The 24076-nt window shown below is 32.7% G+C and overlaps 1 protein-coding gene across 1 annotated transcript in view; it reads right to left on the bottom strand.

Moving 5' to 3' along the window:
- Positions 1 to 24076, bottom strand: part of LOC139501998 (uncharacterized) — a 155650-nt gene that overhangs the window by 92237 nt on the left and 39337 nt on the right. The window contains exons 17-36 of the mRNA XM_071291318.1: positions 22027 to 22349; positions 21062 to 21220; positions 20633 to 20775; positions 20145 to 20215; positions 19539 to 19705; positions 18911 to 19071; positions 18154 to 18343; positions 17601 to 17765; positions 16784 to 16963; positions 16119 to 16266; positions 9215 to 9277; positions 7216 to 7367; positions 6325 to 6463; positions 4532 to 4786; positions 3769 to 3841; positions 3345 to 3508; positions 2545 to 2672; positions 1642 to 1783; positions 572 to 805; positions 72 to 114 (exon numbers count right to left, since the gene is read on the bottom strand). Coding sequence (XP_071147419.1) covers positions 72 to 114; positions 572 to 805; positions 1642 to 1783; positions 2545 to 2672; positions 3345 to 3508; positions 3769 to 3841; positions 4532 to 4786; positions 6325 to 6463; positions 7216 to 7367; positions 9215 to 9277; positions 16119 to 16266; positions 16784 to 16963; positions 17601 to 17765; positions 18154 to 18343; positions 18911 to 19071; positions 19539 to 19705; positions 20145 to 20215; positions 20633 to 20775; positions 21062 to 21220; positions 22027 to 22349 — 3100 coding nt within the window. The remainder of the gene's footprint in view (positions 1 to 71; positions 115 to 571; positions 806 to 1641; positions 1784 to 2544; positions 2673 to 3344; positions 3509 to 3768; positions 3842 to 4531; positions 4787 to 6324; positions 6464 to 7215; positions 7368 to 9214; positions 9278 to 16118; positions 16267 to 16783; positions 16964 to 17600; positions 17766 to 18153; positions 18344 to 18910; positions 19072 to 19538; positions 19706 to 20144; positions 20216 to 20632; positions 20776 to 21061; positions 21221 to 22026; positions 22350 to 24076) is intronic.

Genomic DNA, 24076 nt, shown 5'->3' with positions numbered 1-24076 from the left:
GTTTTATATCTCTGGTTATAGCTTGCTGTCCAAATCATTTATATCCCACAACTTAATATCTAGATAAATACCTCATCAGAAGATCAGAGGTCAACTGTACAGTTTCATCTTTACCTAAAATGAAAAAAAAACAAATAAGTGATTTGCTTTCCTATACTTTCAGAAGAGAAATAAGATAAATTCCCATTTTTGTTACATGAAAATTACAAGTCTCTAATTCACCAAGAATACATGTATGTGTTATAATATGAATTGACAGATAATCTATGGCTTTGAAAACACAAGAGCGAGTTGAGAAAGTTGAGAGACAAAAGATAATCTGTTCATTGCTATTTTTCTAGTCAGTATCAATGAAGTTGGCTTATGATGTCATCATGTTCTCACTCACTGAAAAAATAATTATTTGATGACTAGCTAAAGCTATAGATGGAACAGAATCCCACTAAAAGACCAAAGTTTAACAAAATAGAAATATATGAAATATAAAGAATTATTATGACATTTACTTCACAGCAAAAAAAAAAGTTTCTACATTACTAGGAAGACAATTCATATATTTCCATATTCTTACCCCATTCATAATTGACCATGATGTAAGTCTGCTGTTTTGTTTCAAATCCAGCCCTCATAATAAGTGAACAGGGATCCAGTTCAAGGTAAGCTTTGAGTGATTTACTGAAGTTGTAACCAGGAATAGGAACCTCAACACAGGTATCCAGTCTGTAACAACTGGTATCAATCATATAATATAGACTGGTACTGTTAGAATCTGGAAGGGTGATGTTGACTCCATTTGTTGTACAAGCTGAAAGCAGAAATTGTGCTGCATTGTGGGAAATGACACTTGTTTTTTTAATAAAAACCATTATTATTATATTTAAAACCCCACAACATTCAGTATGTATGTGATTGTCCCGAGTCAGCAGCTTGTTATTCAATGGTTGTAGTTTGTTGATGTGTTACATATTAGTGATTCGTTAGTTTTTTAAGCCCCATTGATTGGCATTATGTTTTCTGGTCTGTGCGTCATTCCGTCTGTACATTCGACTGTCCGTCCGTTGGTTCATCTGTATGTCCGTTCGTCTCGTTTCAGATTAAAGTTTTGGTTAAAGTTTTTGGTCGAGGTAGTTTTTGATGAAGTTGAAGTCAAATCAACTTGAAACTTAGTAAACATGTTCCCTATGATATGATCTTTATACCAAATTAGAGATTTTATTCCATTTTCAGGGCCCACTGAACATAGAAAATGATAATGGGGATGGGGCATCACACATTCTTGTTGTACATAAATTAGGCTGTTAGCTTTTCTCTTTTGAGTTGTTTTACATTTGTCATTTCAAGGCCTTTTATAGCTGACTATATGGCAGGGGCTTTGCTCATTGTTGAAGGCCATAGCGGGACCTATATTTAATTTCTTTTGTCATTTGGTCTCTTGGAGAGAGATGTCTTGTTGGCAATCATACCACATCTTCTTTTTTATATGAAAGATTCTGCTCATAGAATAATCTAATTAGTTGTCAAATAACATTATTAAATTATCAGATTATCTTTATCAAGTAACGTTTCTGATTAAGGTTGCTTTCTCTTATTTGCAATTGTAACATAATGTGAACGATTTAAAAATTTGATTTTGATACACACTTTTATCATCTTCTGTATATCTCTGGATGAGTTCAGAAAGGTTACCAGTCGTATTCAGACCACGGACCTCCATTAATCCCTCTAACAGACCTCGGTTCATATTCTCTGGCCTTGGACATGGTCCAGTCATTTCTAAATCATTCTGAAAATGAAATAACAATGTTTCATAAAATAATAATATTACGAAAGGTTAATAAAGCAATAAAAAACTATCTAAAAAAAAAAATGTTTGAAAATAATTTTAGGTCAAAGTGAAGAAATTCAAAGTTAAACATATGATTAGTCAGGAGGAAAAATGCTTAGTTTAGTGAACCAAGCATATATAATGTAATTACTCATTTGATTTAATTTAGTCAGTCTTTTAAAGATATCTCATTGACACTCATACCACATCTTCTGATGTCTAGTTTAAAGCTATGTCGATGCCTTTTTGCAAGTTTAGTTTAAACATATTTATTCATAGTGGATTGGGAGACAAGTTATTACAATTTATATTAATCACTTCCCACTTTGCTTGTGCTAGTGCTGCCTTGTAGCGACATAAGCCTGCACTTTGTTGAAATCTTTAAGGGTGTATTTTAAGTTCAAGAGATATTAATCTCTCTGAACACAGGAAAGCCATTTATCCTACCCTTTTGACAGACTATCATCGTTTCTCAAGACCATACTCGCAAATGGTGTCAAGGAAGAGCCGAAAAATTAAATCCCTGAAATTTTATCAACGTTGTGGGGATAGACTCAGGAACATCTGTGTTTGTAGTGTGATGCAATAACCACTACAGCACGGCTCTCCATTTTGCATGAAAAGGTTAACACATCCCACCAGCCACCCAAATAAGTGCCTAAGCAGATAATTTGTCTATAACTATTGATTTTAATTATCATTTTGTACATTAAACAAACCTTTGAAACACCAAATTGTGTAGTCATGGCAATCACAGCTTCATCTATTGCTGTCTGTGTAAGACTTTTCCCAGAATCCTCTATTCTTTCTAAGACAACTTCCCTGCTGAAGTACTTCAAGTAATCAACTGAAAGATACACAAAATATTTTAATTGACGTTATTGAAAAGTTGCATTTCAAATAATTACAAAATACTTTTCAAACGCTAACAACTTCTGCTTAGTATTTTCAAAAACGTAAGTTAAAATGATGTGACTGACTAAAATATCATGTGACTGACTAAAATATCATACTGACTAAAATATCATGTGACTGACTAAAATATCATGTGACTGACTAAAATATCATGTGACTGACTAAAAAATCATGTGCTGTCATGCTTATCATACCCCAAAAACCAGAAAGTAGGTGTTCAACAGATCCAAAAGGCACATTTCAATTTCTCCTAATAACTTATTAACTGAAAACCTAATTTTTGTAAGGATTTGTTTTTTTGCGAGTAGAAAAATAAATTGAATGTGTATAATTTGGATCTTTCCTAATTAAACAACATCAAGTAAATTTGAAAATCATTAAATCAAATTTCCACAAAGTTGGAAAGAAGGACTTAAAACACCAAATAAAATATTATTGACAGAGGCCTTTTTAGGGGGCCCTAATGATGGCTCTCCCTTTAGTGGGAATAATTTGGTTGATTATATATGGAATTACTGAAGCATGACTGGATGTGGGGCCCCTCTTAAGATAATTTCTGAATCTGCCACTGCATAAAAATAATTTGGTTTTGTATATTAAATACCTTCAGACAAAGTGTATGATCCTTCCTCTGTACAGTTTGGTAATGGGAACACTGCATGGTCAAGGACAGTCACACTTGCCAGACATGTGTCAGGGTCATCTGTTCTACAGAAGGAGCAGGTGAAAGTCACAGTAAGGTCATCTTCAGTTCGTAACACTACATAGCTTCAAAATACAATTATAAATATATTTAAAATACAAATTACTTGCTTGTTTGGGACTACTGCGAATTTCAATTTTAACACAAATTTCATATTTTTCTAAAAATTAAGTCCCATAACTCTTCATCAATAAACAAGACAACTTATAAAAAATTCAGCAACTCTTAAACCAACATTCCAAAAACTTGAATAATATTTCAAAGTAAAATGTCTTAACAGATGAATAGATAGACCAAGTGTTTACTACATTTTTATAATTTTTACCTAACAACTAACTGTACTGGTCCCAATCCTGGTAGAACTATCTCAGAAGTTGAAGTAATGGTATCTTCAAATCCTAAAATTAATTGTTAACACATGAGAATCTCATAAAGATATGAATTAACTGTTATATTATTTCAAACATTTTTTTTCTTGAATAAATTTCTACTAAATATTGATGATAATCTATAGTCTATAGATTTTTTTTTTACTTTTAGGATTAAACATGATTTAGTCAGCCTACTAATATCAGCACCTATTATCACTAAATCACTATAAGAAACTAGAAATGTAAGTGATCTTGCAAAAGAATAATACGTGGGGCCACTACTTATAGAATATATTTGAATCAGGAAACTTGGTTATCTCCACTTTAACATGTGAGGCCAAGATTATATTTCTACAATCTCATCTTCAGGTTTGTGTAAATTTTCATCAATACCCTGGCTTGCTATTGCGTTCAGATGTCATTAACTCTCACTTTGAATCTTGGTTTTTCAGTTGTACATGTATCAAAAAATAATGAAAAGTATTTTCAAATTAATTACACATTTTGGTATATCAATATTCATTTGGTTACAATTTTTTGCAATAAATTTTTTTGTACATTTAAAGAAAAAAAAGTTTTGCAGTCACCATTAAAGTTTAATAATGAACTTGATCGGCCTTACCGTAAATTTAAGAAATTTACCAATCTAAAAACTAAGTGTGACATTAATCGCCAATCATAGTCGTAGTTTAATCATGTCTTTAGTATCAAACCTACCATCATATGTTCCATTTACATATGTTCCATTTACATATGCCGATTCATTAAATATCTCCCCTAAGTTAAACTGTGTCTGAAAACTGTCAAATCCTAGATACAGCATCTCCTGGCATGGCTCATATCTTACAAACGTTTTGAAGACCTTGAGATAGAGAGACAACTTGACAGTGACACAGCATTCCACAGCATAACAACCCTCCGAGTACATACAATAGGCATTGTCTGGTAGAGCTAAAGACAGCAAAGGACATTCTGAAAGAAGAAAATTACAATGGCAGCTGAGTTCCCTCTCAGTTTTTTGCTTGAGTGTTTGTATTGTGAAATTTTGCTCATCTTTTCATTATTTTAAGTTGTTTGCTATGGAGTCAGTTTTTCTTGACATGAACTTAGAATGTCCCCTTAATATCTTCTGTCTTTTCTTTAACTGTGCCATAATTCACTAAAAATAGTTATTTTTTTAATTTGAATGTTGAGATGATGGTAAATAAACAGCTGCGCCATGAGCGCATGATACGCCTGACGTCTTATGTGGAAGTCTTATGCAATAATCATAAATAGTTTCTGAGAAAATTTAAGCAATAACCATATATTGTTTTAGAGACACGGCGGGACATGTGAAACCCCCCACCCTGTTTCTTTTTTACAAAAACTAAATATTACCAAAATAAAATTTTGAATCAAAACCAAAAAGTATACAGATCTTTAGATTAATATAATAAAGAAGTGTGTAAAGTTTTAAGCAATAATCATAACTTATTTTTGAGATACGGCGCGACATGTAAAAAAACCTCCCCTGTTTTACAAAATACTCAATAACTCAAAAATGAAATTTTGAATAATCACCAAAAAGTATACAGATCTTTAGATTAATAGAACAAAGAAGTGTGTAAAGTTTTAAGCAATAATCATAAATCGTTTCTGAGATACGGCACAACATGTAAAAAAAACCTCCCCCTTTTTTACAAAATACTCAATAACTCAAAAATGAAATTTTGAATCATCACCAAAAAGTATACAAATCTTTAGATTAATATAACAAAGACATGTGTAAAGTTTTAAGCAATAATCATAAATTGTTTTTGAGATATGGCGCGACATGTAAAAAAACCCTCCCCCTTTTTTACAAAATACTCAATAACTCAAAAATGAAATTTTGAATCAACTCCAAAACGTATACAGATATTGAGATTAATATAACTAAGAAGTGTGTAAAGTATTAAGTCATAATCAAGAATCGTTTTTGAGATACAGTGCGACATGTGAAAAAAACACACCCCTGTTTTAGTTATAAAGTGCCGTAACTCAAAAAGTTTAAATCTTATTTTCACCAAAAAGTATACATATCATTTGACTATCGTAAAAAACAACTATATTAAGTTTCATGAAATTTGGATAAGTCGTTCTCAAGTTACGGTGCGACATGTTTACGCCGGACAAACGGACAGACGGACTGACAGACAGACAGACGGACAGACACCGGACATTTGTATACCATAATACGTCCTGTCAAAACTTTGACGGGCGTATAAAAATGGTCTTTATAAACGAAATACTGTAAATTTAGAAATTATTGCGAGCATTATTGATTTCCATTTTGTTAATAATTGCGATATTGAGAAAAATCCTTTTTAATTCATATAAACATTTTCAAAATGCAAGTTCAAACTTTTGTGTTTATGACCCTGTCACATTTTTCGCAATAATAAAAACATTGCAATAATTTCTGTATTTACAGTAATGTCTATACATAAAACCATACTAACTGAAACACAGCTACCCTATACACCTACCATTGTTTGCCTTGTAAAGTGTTGCTATCATGTCTTCTCTAGAACCATAAGTCACATGACCTTGCTGTAATAGTTCTTGTCGTAACTGCTCATTACTCATCTCATACGGGTTCATACATGGTCTGCTACTTATTATATCCTGCAATAATCAAATGTTTTTGATGTATTAATTTGTAAATTTTAATTATTCACATTTTCAGCCTTGTAAAATAAAAGTCATATGATAAAAATATTCAAAAAGTCATAGTAAACTGGTACGACAGAGAATTTTATAAACCCAGAAGTCTATAAAAAAAAAAAGACCTGACAAAATGTATCATGCAGCATAGTCCAGCATCCAAGAATGAGGTCCATTAATAAATCTACCATCTTTAAGATAGGGTATTTCTATAGTGATTCTGAAATGTATAGTGTGGATGATTGTCTGAGTAAATGATCCAGATTTTATTTGTGATTACCTTATTCATACTCAAAACAGTATTGCTCTCTTAAATGCCAATTATTACCAATTCAAGAACTGTCCAAGAAATCATTGAGGGGATTACTATACTAGTATGACATATAAGGTGAAATTTTGCAGTCTAATACTAGAAAGAAAAAATCTGCCCGTCAATTATGATAAAATTGCATTGAAGTAATAGTGAACATAATTGAGTCCCTGTTCCTTATAACTGGTAAACAGATATAATGATGGTGATGTGATATTTAGGGATTATAGATTTATTCTAATGAGGAAGCTCTGAGCATGCTCTTCTCAGCATTTTATGTGACAAAAGTTATTATGATCCGTTAAGATGTCAAATCACAGAAACTGCTGACCAGAGCCTGCTTAAAAAGCTCTGAGCATGGAGCTTCCTCATAAGAATAAAGCTAAGATCCCTTAATCAGTACCTTAATCTCTGTAAAGATTTTGGCCAAGTTTTGTTTCTCTGTCTCCATATTGAGTAAGTTGAGATATTCCACCAGTGATCCCATCTTCAGACGATGTAGAGAATACTTCTCCACAAAACTGTCTGCCTTCTGTAACAAGGCTATAAGAAGACCTGAAATGTGATGAAGTAACATAAGATATGAACTATACATTGTCATTCACCCTCAAAATGACCTTTGGTTGTATCATTGGGTTGCTGTCTCAATAACACAAAATCTTCTTTTTATCCTTATTTATTCTGAAATATTTAGTCCTCATTAAGCATCATCACCTATCATTATTTCATTTTTATTTCAATCAAGGTAATTGGATAATTATAGATTATTGTTGGTCATCTCAACGTGATTGATTTTCTTGCTTGAGTACAGAGAAATAGAGAAAAGCAATAGAGTTGAGATGACAAATAATTATCTGTTTATTGCTATTTTTGCTATGACGTTGTTAATTTCATTGACAACCACATGTACACCCTTACTTTCTAGCGATAATTTTTCATATCACCCTACTGTGCTAAGAAAGGAAATTATCAGTCAGTAAGATCAAAGGAAAATTTAGTAAAATAGCAAAAAACAGTTTTACATGTTCCTTTTTAAAATATGTGGATTTAATTAACTTGTTCTATATCCCTAACTGAAAACTTAACATCAGGGCTCACGCTACCAGGCGACTTGGGCGAAGAAGTCGCCTTCCCGACCGTCACTTCGCTTTCCCCGACCCCCAAAAGCGAAAACAAGTCGCCCTGTTCTTGACGATAGTCGCTTTCAGTCGCTTCCGTCATCGGACATTTTCAATTTTTACCAAGTTGATGAAACATCAATTTTTTATTGATAATTAAAGAAATTCAGACATAAACGATTCATTATCTTTTGAAAAGAGGTTGAAGCATTGTCTTCGCAGTGTGTAGCAGGTTATTTGATAAAAAATACAACGTTTTATCACTTCGTGCATTTTCGAAAGTTCCGGTTCTTGTTACTCGAAAACGTACATCAACCTCAATTTCGGCGGCAAAATAAGTTTGTTATTTCATTTAAACGTGATAAAAGTTGCCTCCAGTAAATTTTTAATCCATTTATTGCATTAAAAACGTCATGTTCCTTTCCAAATAACTTGTCAAACATCGTTTATTTTTGTAAATTTTCTTGCATTCGTCCGCCATTGACCGATTTCTAAACTCCGGATCTGAACCGGACCAGCTATGAACGAAATCCGTACTTTTACAATAATTACTACGGACGCACGGATGGAACAGCTGACAGAAGAATATTGATCCCAAAGGGGAAAATTACGCATTCCACACGCATTAAGAGACTTTTTGGTTACATCTAATTGATTGGTGTATAGAATTCCCTATATTTTTTATTGATTGTTTCAAACTATTGATTAAAGTTGCTTAACTCTGAGACTATTATACTAATATCAATATATTATGGCCCAGCTTAATAACTTTTATATTTTTTTATGAGAAACACTGAATGTCATACACAAGATAATTTTTAATTAAATTGTAATTGATATATATTATAATTTCTTTACATTTTTTAAAATATTTTTTTTTTTTTTTTAGTGCTAGATATTTAGTTGGTAGTTTCTCACAAGCTTAAACAACTTTTAATTTCAAATGTTACTTTAATTGTAATTTTTTTACTCAGATATGGATGGAATAATATAAAAAGAACATTATTTACATATGGCCCTTTATACTATTGTAAAATCCAAACATTGTATCGCACCGCACAAATGAGCACTTCTCTTTCAAATCTCACCACTTCTCCCTATCAGTTTCAAAAAGAGAAGTCACTTCTCCCTATAATTCTGAAGTAGTGTGAGCCCTGAACATACAAATAATTTGAAACTTGAACTGTCATTAAAAGGAAGAAAACTCAACTGTTGACTAGCTTATTTTGAAAAATATATGAATGAATCAAATTATTACTTCAAGTTGTTACAACATATACTCACCAGTCTCATTCAAACTTTCTATATCTGTACTCTCTGTTTTATAATAAAGTCCAGATTGGTTGTCTGTAAAATACAATTAAATCTTAAAAACTTAAAGAAAGGAAAACCAGGGATATATATATGGTGTTCAAATTCCTATCACTAATTTAAACAAAAGGCTCTCATCTGTAATTTTTTGCTTAAATCTTCCATCAATGTTTAGTTTTGCATTTCAATATATATTAATGAGTGGCTTCCTATTTGTTCTTTGTATCTGTCATATTTTCTTCAAAAGCAAAATAAACTGCATTTTACCCCTATGTTCCATTTTAGTCATAGTGGCTATGTTTCTTGAGGAACTAGGAAATAAAATACAAAATTTATAGAAGAAACTCTAAAACTTATTCAGCCCAAGTTTGGCTGAAATTGATTCAGCAGTTTCAAAGTTGAAGATTTTTAAAGTAAGCAAACTAGATGATCAAAATGTGTAAAATTTCTTTTGAAGAGCAAAATTAATATCTTCTTAAGCTGTCAATTAACAATTTTGAACATATCAACTTATTTGTAGATCTTACTTTGCTGAAAATTTTTGCTGCTTACAATCTATCTTTATCATTTTAAAATAATATTCAAGATAATAAACAAAACCTGCAAAATTTCCTTAAAAAATTACCAATTCAGGGGCAGCAACCCAAAAATGGAATGTTAGATTCATCTGAAACTTTCAGGGCTGATAGAACTTCACCTGTTAAACACTTACTTTGACCCCTTTCAGATTTGCTCTAAATGCTTCAGTGTTTGAGACACAGAGGGGGGGGGGGGGGGGGGGGGGAATATGGGTCATAATTTGAGAGATTTTATATAAAAATGACCCTCCTTTTTAATGACATCCTTTATTAAAATGCATTTACGTTTGATAACTATATATTGATTTGGGGTATGATCTACATATCATATATAAATATGCTATTGAGAATCTTACATTATTAATGGTCAATTATTATATTTAAATTAAATCAATTCATTTTAAAGTTCACCTTTTTCAAATAAATTCCCAAATGAACCCCGGAAATCCAACAATCCATGCGTATATATAACGATAAAATATATGTGCACCAAACGATGTCAATTCATATATAAAAACTTAAGGGTAGCTGGTATATTTATGAATTATGACTGATGATCAGTTAGTGCTTATTTAAGCATGGGTCATTTTTTAATATATTTTATATAAGTATAGGTCATTCTTTCTTAAATATTTATATAACTATAGGTACTGAATTTCAGTGAATGTTATATTAAAATGGGTACGTTTTTTGAGGCAAAAATGGCACACCCCTACCAAAAAAATATCGAAGTTCCTTTAGAATGATGAGCTAGAATAGAATTTAAAATACCCCCGATAAAAAAAATTAATAAATCTTATGGAACACAAACAAATACTTTAAATCAATACTACTGTTACGATAGTTGTCAGATTCTTATCTGGTATAATCAATTTAAGTGTTTACACAAATATACAACTGGGTATTTAACAACCTTGACTTCACATGAAAGACCAAATCGTATAGTTTAACAAAGTTTATTGATAAGTGTTCACACAAATATGCAACTGGGTATTTAACAACCTTGACTTCACATAAAGGACCAAATCATATAGCTTAACAAAGTAGTAGTATTTATAGGTACAAACCAGGAAGAAAATACGTCATATAAATTTATCTAAAATGGCCTTCTCTAAGTCTGTTATAAGGAGCTGTCAAGCCCCAGCTAAATGTGGAATATGTGAAACTGACCGACCAATAAAGTGGAAGTGTATCGATTGTGATAATTTATTGTGCAATCATTGCAAAGATAAAGTGCATCCAAAATTAAAAGATACAGAGAGTCATCAGGTTGTCAACATCAAAGATGTGGGACAACCTACTGTTGTAGAACTGAACATCAATAAACAATATCAGACTGAACTATCTGTTATAAGAACAATGTCTTATTGTCATGATGATTCAATGTGGATAAGTAGTTTATCAGATAGAGTATTACAGAGAGTTAAACCTGAAGGAACCAAACTGAACATACTATCCAGCTTTAATATCAGGCTAATAGATATGGCTGTTATTCAATCAAACAATCTACTTATATATTCTGTGGGATCGAGACTAAAACAAATCAGTAATGCCGGTACACTTACAGATGACTCAGTATATAATATGTCACCATTCCTTTCTACAGCAGTCCACATTACCAGTGACAGTAAAGTTCTAGTAGGGGGAGTGGTTAAAGAAAGAAAAGTTGTAATACTGATGAATCAGAATGGAGACCACGAAAGAGTGTATGAACATGATAAACATAAACAACCTATATTTAGCCATCCCTTGAGTATCACCAGCACTAGTAACAGGAATATTTATGTGGTGGATAGATCAAGTGATTTTATAATATATAGAGTGGTAGTGTTAGGACAGGATGGTGATATAATCAATATCTATACAGGAGATACAGAGATCAATAAGGATATACCATTCTTTCCAACAGACATAGTGACAACACCTAGAGACAATGTTATTGTAGCTGATTTGAATACTAATACACTTCATATCCTGAACAATGTTGGCCTGTTGATGACATATTATAAAACAAGTGACATAAACATAAGGTTTCCAATTATATCTCTTGCATTCTCTCAAACAGGACAACTCTACATAGGATGTGGGAGACCAAAAGGCAGTAAAACTAAGGAAGCCAAGATATATGAAGTGACCATATCAGGATGTTAATGTAATAAAGAAACATTTTTTTTAATTTTCACATAATCTTTCATCAATTTAAACTTTCTGTACCAGTATACGTAACATAAAGGCAATATTCATGTGCTACATAAAGTAATTGAGGACAGACATAAAGTAGTAGTGTTAGGACAAGGTGGTTATATATATTTAAAATCTATATAGGAGATACTAGGATGGAACAATTAAAGACATACAAATCTAATCAACAAGCATAGTGACAACACCTAGAGACAATATTATTATAACTGATATAAACACTCATATTTTCCATATAAAGATGAGCTGACAAACACGTTTATACCACACACATTTGACACAAAGAACATTAACTGGATATTTCTATATTCTTAAGAATCTATTTCAACGACTAACTCTACATACGATGTAGAAGACAAACATGGAGCAACGTCACGGACACCAGCATATATCAGGCCTGTAGCCAGGAATTTTCAAGGGGGGGTTATTTGGACTCATGAACTTTAACTTTAACAGTCACAATTGGAACAGAACATTGACTTTAAAAGTGCTTATTTGTTTTCAAGGGGGGAGGGGGGGGGTTCATCCAAACCCCCTGAACCCCCACTGGCTATGGGTGTGTATATATTCTGTGACCTATTCTGGCTGTTAAATCATTCCAACTGACATTTACATTTATATATAAAACAATTAAATACTGTTTGTTAATTAGAGTTTTGTTTCATTTACATGTAAGAACTGAGCTGTCAATTGACAAGGTTTTCTGTGTTGTGAAGGATAAATTTCTTTAGTATACGTACTGAAGTTGTCATTATTGAGAGTCAATATATTATCCAAAAATCTAAAAGTATTGTTAAATTTTTGTACCAGATGTAACGTTTCAATGGGTCTTTGCTGATTTTAGTCAGAAATTGTAACTCATAACAATACAGAAACAGGTCTGCAATAAGTGGTGCACAGTTAGTCCCCATTGGAATTCCAATAACTTGACGATATACTAAATCTCCAAAGCAAACAACACTGTTATCTAGTAAAAATTCAAGGGCAGTTATAGTATCAAAGCATGTCTAATTGACATATAAAAAGAAGATGTGGTATGATTGCCAATGAGACAACTCTCCATAAGAGACTAAAATGACACAGAAATTAACAATTATAGGTAACCGTACGGCCTTCAATAAATCTTTTGTTTGTTGTTACTAAACTAGAGGCTCCAAATAGCCTGTGTCGTTCAACTGATATTTTTATTAACAATTGAGGCATGAAATAATGCAACTGTTATACTTTTGCTTTAGAAACAGAGATACAAGTCAAAAAATGCACTTTCCCCCTTAGTTCTAATTTTTAGCCATGTCTGCCATGTTGGTTGCATTGGACCCATTTTTTAAACTAAATATCCTTATGCTGATTGTGGCCAAGTTTGGTTAAATTTATCTCAGTTTGTTTCAGGAGAAGACTTTTTGCAACAAAAATTTAAGACAAATTGTTAAATTTGACTTAAAGTTACCTATTAAGGGGCAGCAACCAAACAACGGGTTGTCTCAGTGATTCATCTGGAAATTTTAGGGCAAATAGATTTTAACCTGATGAACATTTTTATCCCAAGTCAGATTTGCTCTAAATGCTTCAGTTTCAGAGATATATCCCAACAAGAATGTGTCCAAAGTACACGGATGCCCCTCGCGCACTATCATTTTCCATGTTCAATGGACTTTGACATTGAGTAAAAAATCTAATTTGGCACTAAAATTAGAAAGATCATACCATAGTGAACATGTGTACAAAGTTTCAAGGTGATTGGACTTCAACTTTATCAACAAGAGTGCACACACTGAAATGTCTTGCCTTCTTTACCAATCATTGATATTATGTTGATAGTCCTAAATATAAAGCTTTATTACAACTGTCACATAAATTAACATTAACCAAGAAAACTAAACAGTGACCACTGAACCATGAAAACGAGGTCAAGGTCAGATGGACCATGCCAGGCAGGCATGTACAGCTAACAATTCTTCCATACAACAAATATAGTTGACCTATTGCTTATGGTTTTAACAAAAACAGACCAAACCACAAAAACTTGAAAATGAGGTCAATGTAGAATACAACCTATTGCATATAGTATTAGAAAAAAATACCAAAACTCAAAAACTTAACTTTGACCACTGAACCATGAAAATGAGGTCAAGGTCAGATGACACCTGCCAGCTAACAATTATTCCATACACCAAATATAGTAGACCTATTGCATACAGTATAAGAAAAACAGATTAAAACACAAAAACTTAACTTTAATCACTGAACCATGAAAATGAGGTCAAGGTCAGATGACACCTGCCAGTTGGACATGTACACCTTACAGTCCTTCCATACACCGAATATACTAGACCTATTGCTTATAGTATCTGAGATATGGACTTAACCACCAAAACTTAACCTCGTTCACTGATCCATGAAATGAGGTCGAGGTCACGAGGACCTTGCAAGGTAGGCAAATACCTAATACAGTTATTCTTCTACTTATAATAAGAGAGAATTTAACATTAAAAAAAATCTTAACTTTTTTTCAAGTAGTCACTGAACCATGAAAATGAGGTCAAGGACATTGGACATATACAAAGTATGAAGCATCCAGGTCTTCCACCTTCTAAAATATAAAGCTTTTAAGAAGTTAGCTAACGACGCCGACGCTGCAGATCACTATCCCTATGTCAAGTTTCTGCAACAAAAGTAACAGGCTCTACAAAAACTACCTTGACAATAAAAACTTCAACCTGAAACTCCCACTTTCATTTTCTATGATCAAACTGTAAAATTGGACTCAAAAGTCTAATTTGACTTTAAAATTTGAAAGATCATATCATAAGCAACAAGTGTACTAAGTTTCAAGTTGATTGGACTTCAGCTTCATCAAACTACCTTGACCAAAAACTTTAACCTGAAGCGGGACAGACAGACGAATGGACGGACGCACGGACGAACGATCGAACAGACCGACCCAAAGATCAGAAATCATAATGCCCCTCTACTATTGTACGTGGGGCATAATAAAAACTGCATTTACCGCTATGTTATATATTAAGCAATGTCAGCCAGCTTGGTAGGCATGCAGGGTCATCAGACACATTTTTTACACTAGATACTTTAGTGAAATTGAAGCCAAGTATGGTTAAATTTGGCCTAGTAGTTTCAGAGGAGCAGACTTTTGTAAAAGTTAACTGACGATGACAAAAAACGAGACGCCAAGTGTTGATAAAAGCTCACCTGGCTCAAGGGGCCAAGAAAATACTTGAGTAAAAAAGTACTTTAATGGTTTAGTGTAAAACTTTCTATACTCACAGAATCCACAAAAATACCAACAAATAATAAATCCACAGTAGTGTACCAATAATACATCTGGTGCAGGAAAATTGGTACCGTTAATGTTATTACTACAACTGGGTCAATGCCTCTGCTGTTGGACTGTTAGTCCCCGAGGGTATCACCAGTCCAGTAGCCAGTACTTCGGTACTGGCATGAAAATACGGATTTCTTGTGTTATTAAAATTTGCTGTTACAAAATGTTAGAAATTATTATAAATTAAGGAATGTATCTCCCTCATGCAAAGCTCTGATTCCTTTCACGGATTTGGCTATACTTTTTGAACCTTTTGGATTATAGCTCTTCATCTTTTATATAAGCTTTGGATTTCAAATATTTTGGCCACGAGCATCACTGAAGAGACATGTATTGTCGAAATGCGCATCTGGTGCAGGAAAATTGGTACCGTTAATGTTATTAGTTGTTATTAGATCATGCTAGCGACATCACAGTACAATTGGGCAAGTGTTGAAACAAAGAGTTTTTAAATTTCACAGGCAGTACATAGACTGAGTATGTGCAAAAGCATATAAGACAAGGATCGTCACAATCTTCGAATTGGGAATATTTCTCAAAAATTGGGTGTTTTCTGTGGATAAAAGATTGTTTTAAAAAACCTTTGTATCGTTTCAGAGGAGTAGCAGCTCAATGAAATAGGTCTCTTTCTTCTAAATGGATGGCAGATCAACAAAATGTTTTAAGGATCAAACTTTTCCTGTTGATTGGTCAATCTTCATTACCACAAGAGCCTAAGTTATTTGATACAATTTCTATTACTCCTTTCTATTAAACTTACTCTTGTATTCCTGTATATCAAGCATTGGGTCATCTGCTATATCAAGGTCGTCTGGTTGACTGATGATCCCATTGGTTAGAGTAGGACTGGTATCCAACTGTTTCTGTCCTGCTACACCCACAATGGTACCAGCTGCAATGGTTTCTCCCTAGAACAGATAAAAGACAATGGTGACCCAATAAGGATGGACGTATAAACAAAAGTATAGGATTTTTTCATAAGTAAGTAATGTATTCCATTCAAAGATTATTGCAAAGAGAAGCACAAAGTGATGGAAGTTAATAGTGACATATTACATAAGGGTGGCATTGGCCTTTAAAAATATCAATATGCCATATCAAGATGCATACTGTGAATTTCATTTTTTTGGGTAACAATTTCCATAAATAAAAGGAAAAATCTATCTTTCTAAAAAATGATAACATAGTTCTGACACCTTTCACTGATTTTATAATAAAGAGACTTAATTATCAGACTTCAACAGTGCATTTTAAAGTTACTGTAAAACTCTACTATAAAGAATAATTTTGTTAAGAGACCAGCTGAAACACAACTCCGGGTGCAGGATTTTCTTGCTGTGTTGAAGACCCATTGGTGGCCTTCGGCTGTTATCTGCTTTTTGGTAGAGTTGTTGCTATTTGACACATTCTCAATTTTAGTAGTACCTTATATTCCAGTTTGAAGTCATCACAGATCTGAACCCATTGTGGCATCTCAAACATTCTGGTCTGTAGAAACCTTGTTGGATCTATAAAACTTCCTTCCCTCTTCATGGCAACATGAATATGATTGGAGGAATTACATGGTGAGGCTACAGCTAATCCAATAGGAACACCTGCTGCTACCTGTATTGACCAATCAAATTTTTATATAGACAATATCATAAGCAGCCATAATTGAGATATTTATTTAATTATTATTTTTGTTATCTAGTTTAAAAAAATATGCAAAACAAGGATTTGTGACACAAGACATTTTTGGGGCCCTTTATAGCTTGCTGTTTAAGATTTTTGGTGTGAGCCATGGCTCTGTGTTGAAGACCTATAATTGTTTACGTTTACAAATTGTAACTTGGATGAAGAGTTAACTCACTGGCACTCATACCACATCTTCCTGTATCTATGATATCTATTGAAACCCTGATCCCTCAATTTCTCATATTTCCATGTAAAATGAACTGGAAAGTTTAAATCAATACCCTTATTTGACATATTGTACAATTTTTACAGCATAATGAACATATGTTTCAAGTTGACATAGGACCAAAAAATAGGAGGAACTCACAGATCATAGGGATTGTGTAGGTACCATTAGGTTTTACATTAGTTATGATGATGGTGATATCCCTTATGGATCCTCTGTGTATAACTTACCCTCTTTTCTATGTAGAGGTTGTCCAAGGGATGCATAATGGTTCCATTAGGTTTTACATTAGTGATGATGATGGTGATATCCCTTATGAATCCTCTATTTATAACTTACCCTCTTTTCTATGTAGAGGCTGTCTGAGGGATGCAGGATGGTACCATTAGGTTTTACGTTAGTTATGATGATGGTGGTATCCCTAATGGAGCCTTCATCTGTCTGAATCACAATCTCATTGCTACTGTTCCCTAACATTAGTAAACCAGCAAATGGAGCTACAACCTATCAGAGAAAAGAAACTGACTGAATCATTTTTAAAAAAACACAAATGTTTCAAAGACTTGAATTGCTTTTTCCTCTATCCTGATATGAGAGATAATTAAACTTTTTTCAGATTTAGTTAATTCAATATCACTACATGCCTAATGTGAATATTTCTCTCCAAATAAAGTGATATGCTAGCTATAAGTGTTTAAAAGCTATTGATTCAGTGCTTCAAGTCATCCCATGTCACATCTTCTTGTCAATCAATTGCTTTATGAATTGGAGAAAAAAAACCACTGAATCCAGAATTTCTGAAAAAAAATAAAGAATTCATTCCCCAAAAAAAATTAATCATGAATTTCCCCAGTCCTAATATCCAATCCTGCAAAAAAAGGCAAAAACTTACCATGCTGTCAGGCAGACAAACTAAATCTACACCAGGAGACCAGTACTCAGTGCTGCCATCTGCTGTCAGTTGTGAAGGATAAAATCCTGATCCTTTACAAGTGTCGTCTGCTAAGCGATAACGTCTGGGAAAATCTGCATGAACTTTGGCTCCAAATATTGTATCAATCACTGATTGACCAGCTTCATACCTTAATTATAAGAAATTAAGAAAGACATATAAGAATAAAAGAAGTGCATAACCCAGAATAAGGTAGTATGGGAGTTAAAACACAAAAATACAGATTTTTCTTCCTGTGCATGAACTAATAAGTTAATATCATAAGACACTAAACAATAGGACAGGGAGCTGCTTTTCAAGATAAAGCTGGCACAAAATATATTGTGTAAGAATAATACATGAAAAAGAACTTGATTTTATCTATAATTGATTCTTATCTCTAATTCACATCTATAACATACTGTGGATTCATTTATTTTTCTTAGGTACCAATTTTTGAAGAATTGTGGATATTTGATTTCATGGTTTTTTTGACGTCTGCATACAATACAATAGCAATTTGTACTGCATTGAACATTGAAATTCATGATTAATCTGTACCAATAAAATCCACAAAAATTGATATCCCAAGAAAAAGCATGAAGAGAAAAATTGAAAACTGATTTGAGGGAATGACAGATGGACAGACAGACAGCCAGAGTGCAACCTAAAGTCCCCTCAACCTCGTTGGTAGGAGAATAATCCACAGTACTTTTACCTTTCTTTCAATACAGCTTCGGCTTCTTTGACTTTTTTTATCCACACAAACATATTGTATGATTTGTTGACAAACGTATCGGCCATGTTGATTAGAGGTTCCAACATTCCAGGAATGTCAATCGATGTCAAATTATCCAAAATTTCTTGTTTAAGTTCTTTCTGTAAACAAAATAGAAAATTTAACATTAAAACTGTTCTTATCTTTTCCCATTTTTCTTGAAATTTTAATGAATAGAATACTATAACTGTGTAAACCTAAAATATAAAATGTATAAAAAAGGAAAGGAAGCTCACGTCAATAGATATAAACAATTCACCAAAGTTTCATGCAAATGGGTTAAATAGTTTTTGAGTTATTGTCCCATATTTTGAACACGGATGGACAACATATACCATATAAAGTACAGTAAACTGTTGTATTAAACCAATGATGTGTTTATTTTTATGATAATAAATCAGATCTTATAAGCAAGACTGCAATAGTGATTTGGCCTTTTTACTTTTTTGATTCAAGTGTCACTAATGAGTCTTTTGTTAACAAAATGCATGTACAAAAAGTAAAAGCCTGGTATGTTTGATGAGTTTTTTTTTCACACTAATCCACCCTGAAAGAGTTTCCCATGTACCTCTGTAATTGCATTCTGGGTAAACAATGCTACTGGATCTTCATTCTCTAAGTACCCTGGTTCCACCCATGTCTGACCATTTTCTGTAACTGCTGCTGTTATGTTGGCTGCAAAGGCTTCATATATCTCATACTCTGTGTCTAAATCCCACCAGTACGGTTTACTATCTAAATATTGAATAAAAAAGATAAAACAAAATTTTTAATTCCATTGCAATCAACAAAAAGTAAAATTTTGAAATTGTTTGAAAATTGAGTTGTTATAAGAACCATATAAGACAGTTCATAATTCATCTTTTATTTCATATTTAAACATGTTGAATGTTCTTTAACCCAATTAGAATTGTGTACATGTAAATGTGCACGTGCATAAGGTCGATTTCTATTCTACTCAGCTCATATATTGATTCACCATTGCAAGCAATACCAAAAATTCAAATTGATAAAAAAAATCCTCGTCTTAGTTTCAAAGAAGTCACCTTGTTTCTCTTTTCATATAACAGTTCTGAAATTTTCATATGTATGAGTGCATTAAAGATTCACAAAATAAAAAATTCAGATTCCCAAATCATCATTGGGTTTTCAAGACAAATGAGGTCAATAATACCTTTCAGAATAAGGCTTGCTTCGTGTATTTTGGTTCTAGAGTCTGTAAGAGCCTTCACCGCAACTGATATCCTAAAGAAAAAGATATAAGTGTTGACCTTAAATCAAGGTTACAAAGCAATATTCAATATAAATAATTTTCAATAATTAAAAAAAGTTGGACAATTCTGATAAAGGACTGTTCCAAAAATAATAAAAAATGGAACCAGGGATTGCACTGCAGGATCTCATGTATTGCTGAGTGTTATCTATGTTTTTGGATAGTGAAAATGTACTGTGAAATTTTAATTTGCCACTATGGGTGGTAACCCCATTTTTAAAGGACCTTCCTTGGGTACCATGTATGTTTGATGGAGCAGCCTGAAATAAATGCTCGACATATCAATAATATTTTTAAAAGTTGCAAAAATTACAATGTAGCTTCATAAAATCTATCATCAAAACTTTTAAATATGATATTTTGAAAGAACTTCAGTTATAAAAACTTACTCCATAACACCTTTGTTAATTTTAGCCATGGAAGATTTGGGGTCTGTAACAAAGAACTTGATGCCATCAATAACTTCAGACACACCTAGGTAGATCATTCTGGTATTGTATGGAATTACCACGGTAACTGGCTCCAACAACCTCTGTAAAACAATAGTGATTAATAACAGCTAAACTTGTTTTATACAAATCTTTTTATCATGTTTCTTGTTTTTGTGATTTTTGTAGAATTGACAAAAATGCAAGATTAACTATTGAGATTTTCAGGAAAAGTTACATGCTTATTATTGCGATGCTTTATCACATTATTTGCATTTATAAAAATTTAGCAATAATTTCTGAACTTTCAGTATCCTTTTATAAACAGTATTTTGTTGTTTTTTTTACATTTCTTTTGATTGCCACTAAAAGCAAAACCCATAAACTTACATTGTAGAAGTTGGTGACATCTGCTTTAATATCATTCAACAAAGATGTTATTTTCTTAATTAGATTCTGTAAGGGTTGGAAGATTGGAGTAAATTCAGCTTCATCAATCTGTCCTAGAATAGCAAGTGTGTTACTGGCCTGGTATCTTAACTCCCATACCTAGAAAAAAATCATTTCATTCATGTAAGAGATACCTACATCTGATAAAGATATATTCTTGCTGTGTTGAAGACCCATTAGCGGCCTTCTACTGTTTTGTTCCTTGCTTGAGTCTGTGTAGCTTTGACACATTCCCCCTTTTCATTCTCAATTTTAAAATTGAGAAAGGAAACTTATCAAAAACAAAAATGCACAAATTTTTCCATAATTTCTATTAAATAAAAGATGTAAACCTATTTTCAATATTGAGAATCTATATTAAATATGTTTCAAGTTGTAGAAGCTAAGAAAAATAACTTCATTTCTTTTCTATATGTTTAACAAGATAATAAATAAAATTCCTGTGACCCTGAGCTATCCAAGAATCAAATAAAATTGAGAAAGGAAATGGTGAATATGTCAAAGCGACAACCACCCGACCATAGAGCAAACAACAGCCGAAGGCAACCAATGGGTCTTCAATGTAGCGAGAATTCCCGCACCCGTTGATTTGCTGCCAAATTGACTCTCTATATCATAACAAAACTCTTAACAACCATGTACAACATACATGACAGCCAAAAGACATTTGTATAATGAATATATCCTTGTCTCATGGTTTTTCATGCTATTAAGAATGCATTGTGAGGTCAGGATTTTCATTGAAAAACATGCATAGTACAACATCATATGTAGTATGAAAAGCTATTTTACAAAAGATACCACCCCTCTCAAACAAAAATATTGGTATTTTGAAACAAGTTATTTGATTATCTCCCCTTTGTATGAATGGGTATAAATATATTAACTTGTAACCAAATACTCACTTTGCTCGGTAAATCTTCAAGTGCAGCTGACATTTCTGCTGCAAGTTCTCTCACTGTAGAAGGACCCACTATTATTACACGGAACATATCAACGCCAACCACAAGTCCACTGATTATTCCCTGAATGTTCTTATCAAATTCTTCAGCCATGTCCGCCACATTTTTCATTTCGAATTCTTGGAATAAGTTAACATTGTACTGTGAATGTCCCTTGAAACAAATCCTTCCAGAGAAGAAATCAACATTTTCGTTGACCACGCCCAAATGTAAGCGTGTATAGACTTCCTGCTGCATATCTATGGTAATATTGTCACACAAAGGAGCTATCAAAGAAAGAAGAGAAAAGTGAGAATTAAATATTTGGTTAAGAGGCAGACAAAAGGACAAATTCTATTATGTATCCTTAAACTTAGAAAATTGGTAGTTCATCATTAAATGTTAATACACTCGTGTATGTAACAATGTTTTAGATTTTAACGAGAGAAATTTATGTATTACTGAAAAATTATTACACCAGGGTTTTCGATATCACAAACTAGTCAAAACTTTTACTAAATTTTATCATCGGTATAAAGACATCATTCGTACATATAGCTCAACATGCAGACTTCTAATACGTTCAGGTATTTCACATCCAATTTTTTATGGAAATATTCTTTATAAAGCATAAAGGTGTCAGTATTCACCTCAAAAACTTACAAAACCTCTGAATAGACTTATTAAGAAGGGATATAATTACGATACTGTTGTCAAGTCATTAAAGATTGCATATTTTGGCGTTAATATTGAGTCACTGATAAGGTCTTTGCATCGGAACTAAACACATTTATTCTAATCAAAGAGCTGAAAGCTCTGAAGAAAAATGACGCCACTGTCTCTAATATTGGGATAGTTTTTATGCAAGTCTTGATTTTCACATACCGTAATTAGTTTAACAATGCAACATGTCTCGTAAGCATATAATTGATATTCGTATATGTGTGTGTGTGAAGTGAAGGTGCCAACTGGCTGGTTTTTTTTTAAGACAAATGAATAGGTCAAGACTACCTGAATTGTACAAATAAATACCGTAGAAAGGCTTCTATATTTCTCACTGGTACATAGGCTGAATCCGGGTCCGTTCGCGCCCATTCACGTTTGCACCAACTCATGTTCGCCCCCTTTCACTTTCACACCCTACATGTTCGCAACTAATCTTAATTGGTTTTGTGTTTAATAACTCTGTAAGCAAGTGTTTTCTTATAAGTATAATTGTTGTCATTGTCTCAAAATAAAGTGAGACAGCATTTTTTTTTTTGTGTTGAATAAATCTTAATCATGTTTTGGATAGCGTATTGTTAAAGATAATAATAATCCTTTCTAAATAAAGTGGTATTTTGTCAACGTTTTATTTAGCGTTGAATAACTCTTAATCATGTTTTGGTTAGTGTATTGCTATACTTTGTTTCATTGACCTCTTTCATAATGAAGTGAGATTCTGACTATTTTTTTTCTGTGTGTTGAATAAATTTTATCATGTTTTGGTTATAATAGTGGATTGCTATATTTTGGTTCCTATATTTTATTGTTTCGTTGTTTCAGATCAAAGGGCTTAAAAACAATTATCTTTTGTGTTTTTCCTTTAAAATCTTCAATGTTTTACTCATACCAAGCTAAAAATACATTCAGTATTTACACCAAAGCAATTTAAAACAACAATCATGATTTTCCAATTATTCAACTTGAATTTGAATTAAAATTGGGCGCGAATGAGTAGAGTGCGAATGGACCTTGGGTGTGAACGTGCGAGGTGCGAAAGTGTATTGGGCGCAAACAGACCTGATACCACTTAGTCTGAACCCCCTTCTCCCACAAAATATGATGTAAATTAAAAACAAATTGTTCAGAGAATAATTGAAGTCTTTCCACTAGAAAAGATCTATTTTTATATTGAAATATGAAAAATCAGTTTAAAATGTTAGTTCCTATGGCTTTATGACGTCCTATTAACCTATGACCTTGACCTCAATTTCAAGGTCACAAACCATGGACCTTGAATCAAAATATCCTA

This window comes from Mytilus edulis, chromosome 13 (assembly GCF_963676685.1).
Source record: "Mytilus edulis chromosome 13, xbMytEdul2.2, whole genome shotgun sequence".
Classification (NCBI taxonomy): domain Eukaryota; kingdom Metazoa; phylum Mollusca; class Bivalvia; order Mytilida; family Mytilidae; genus Mytilus; species Mytilus edulis.
This window is presented reverse-complemented; position numbering and strand designations above follow the sequence as displayed.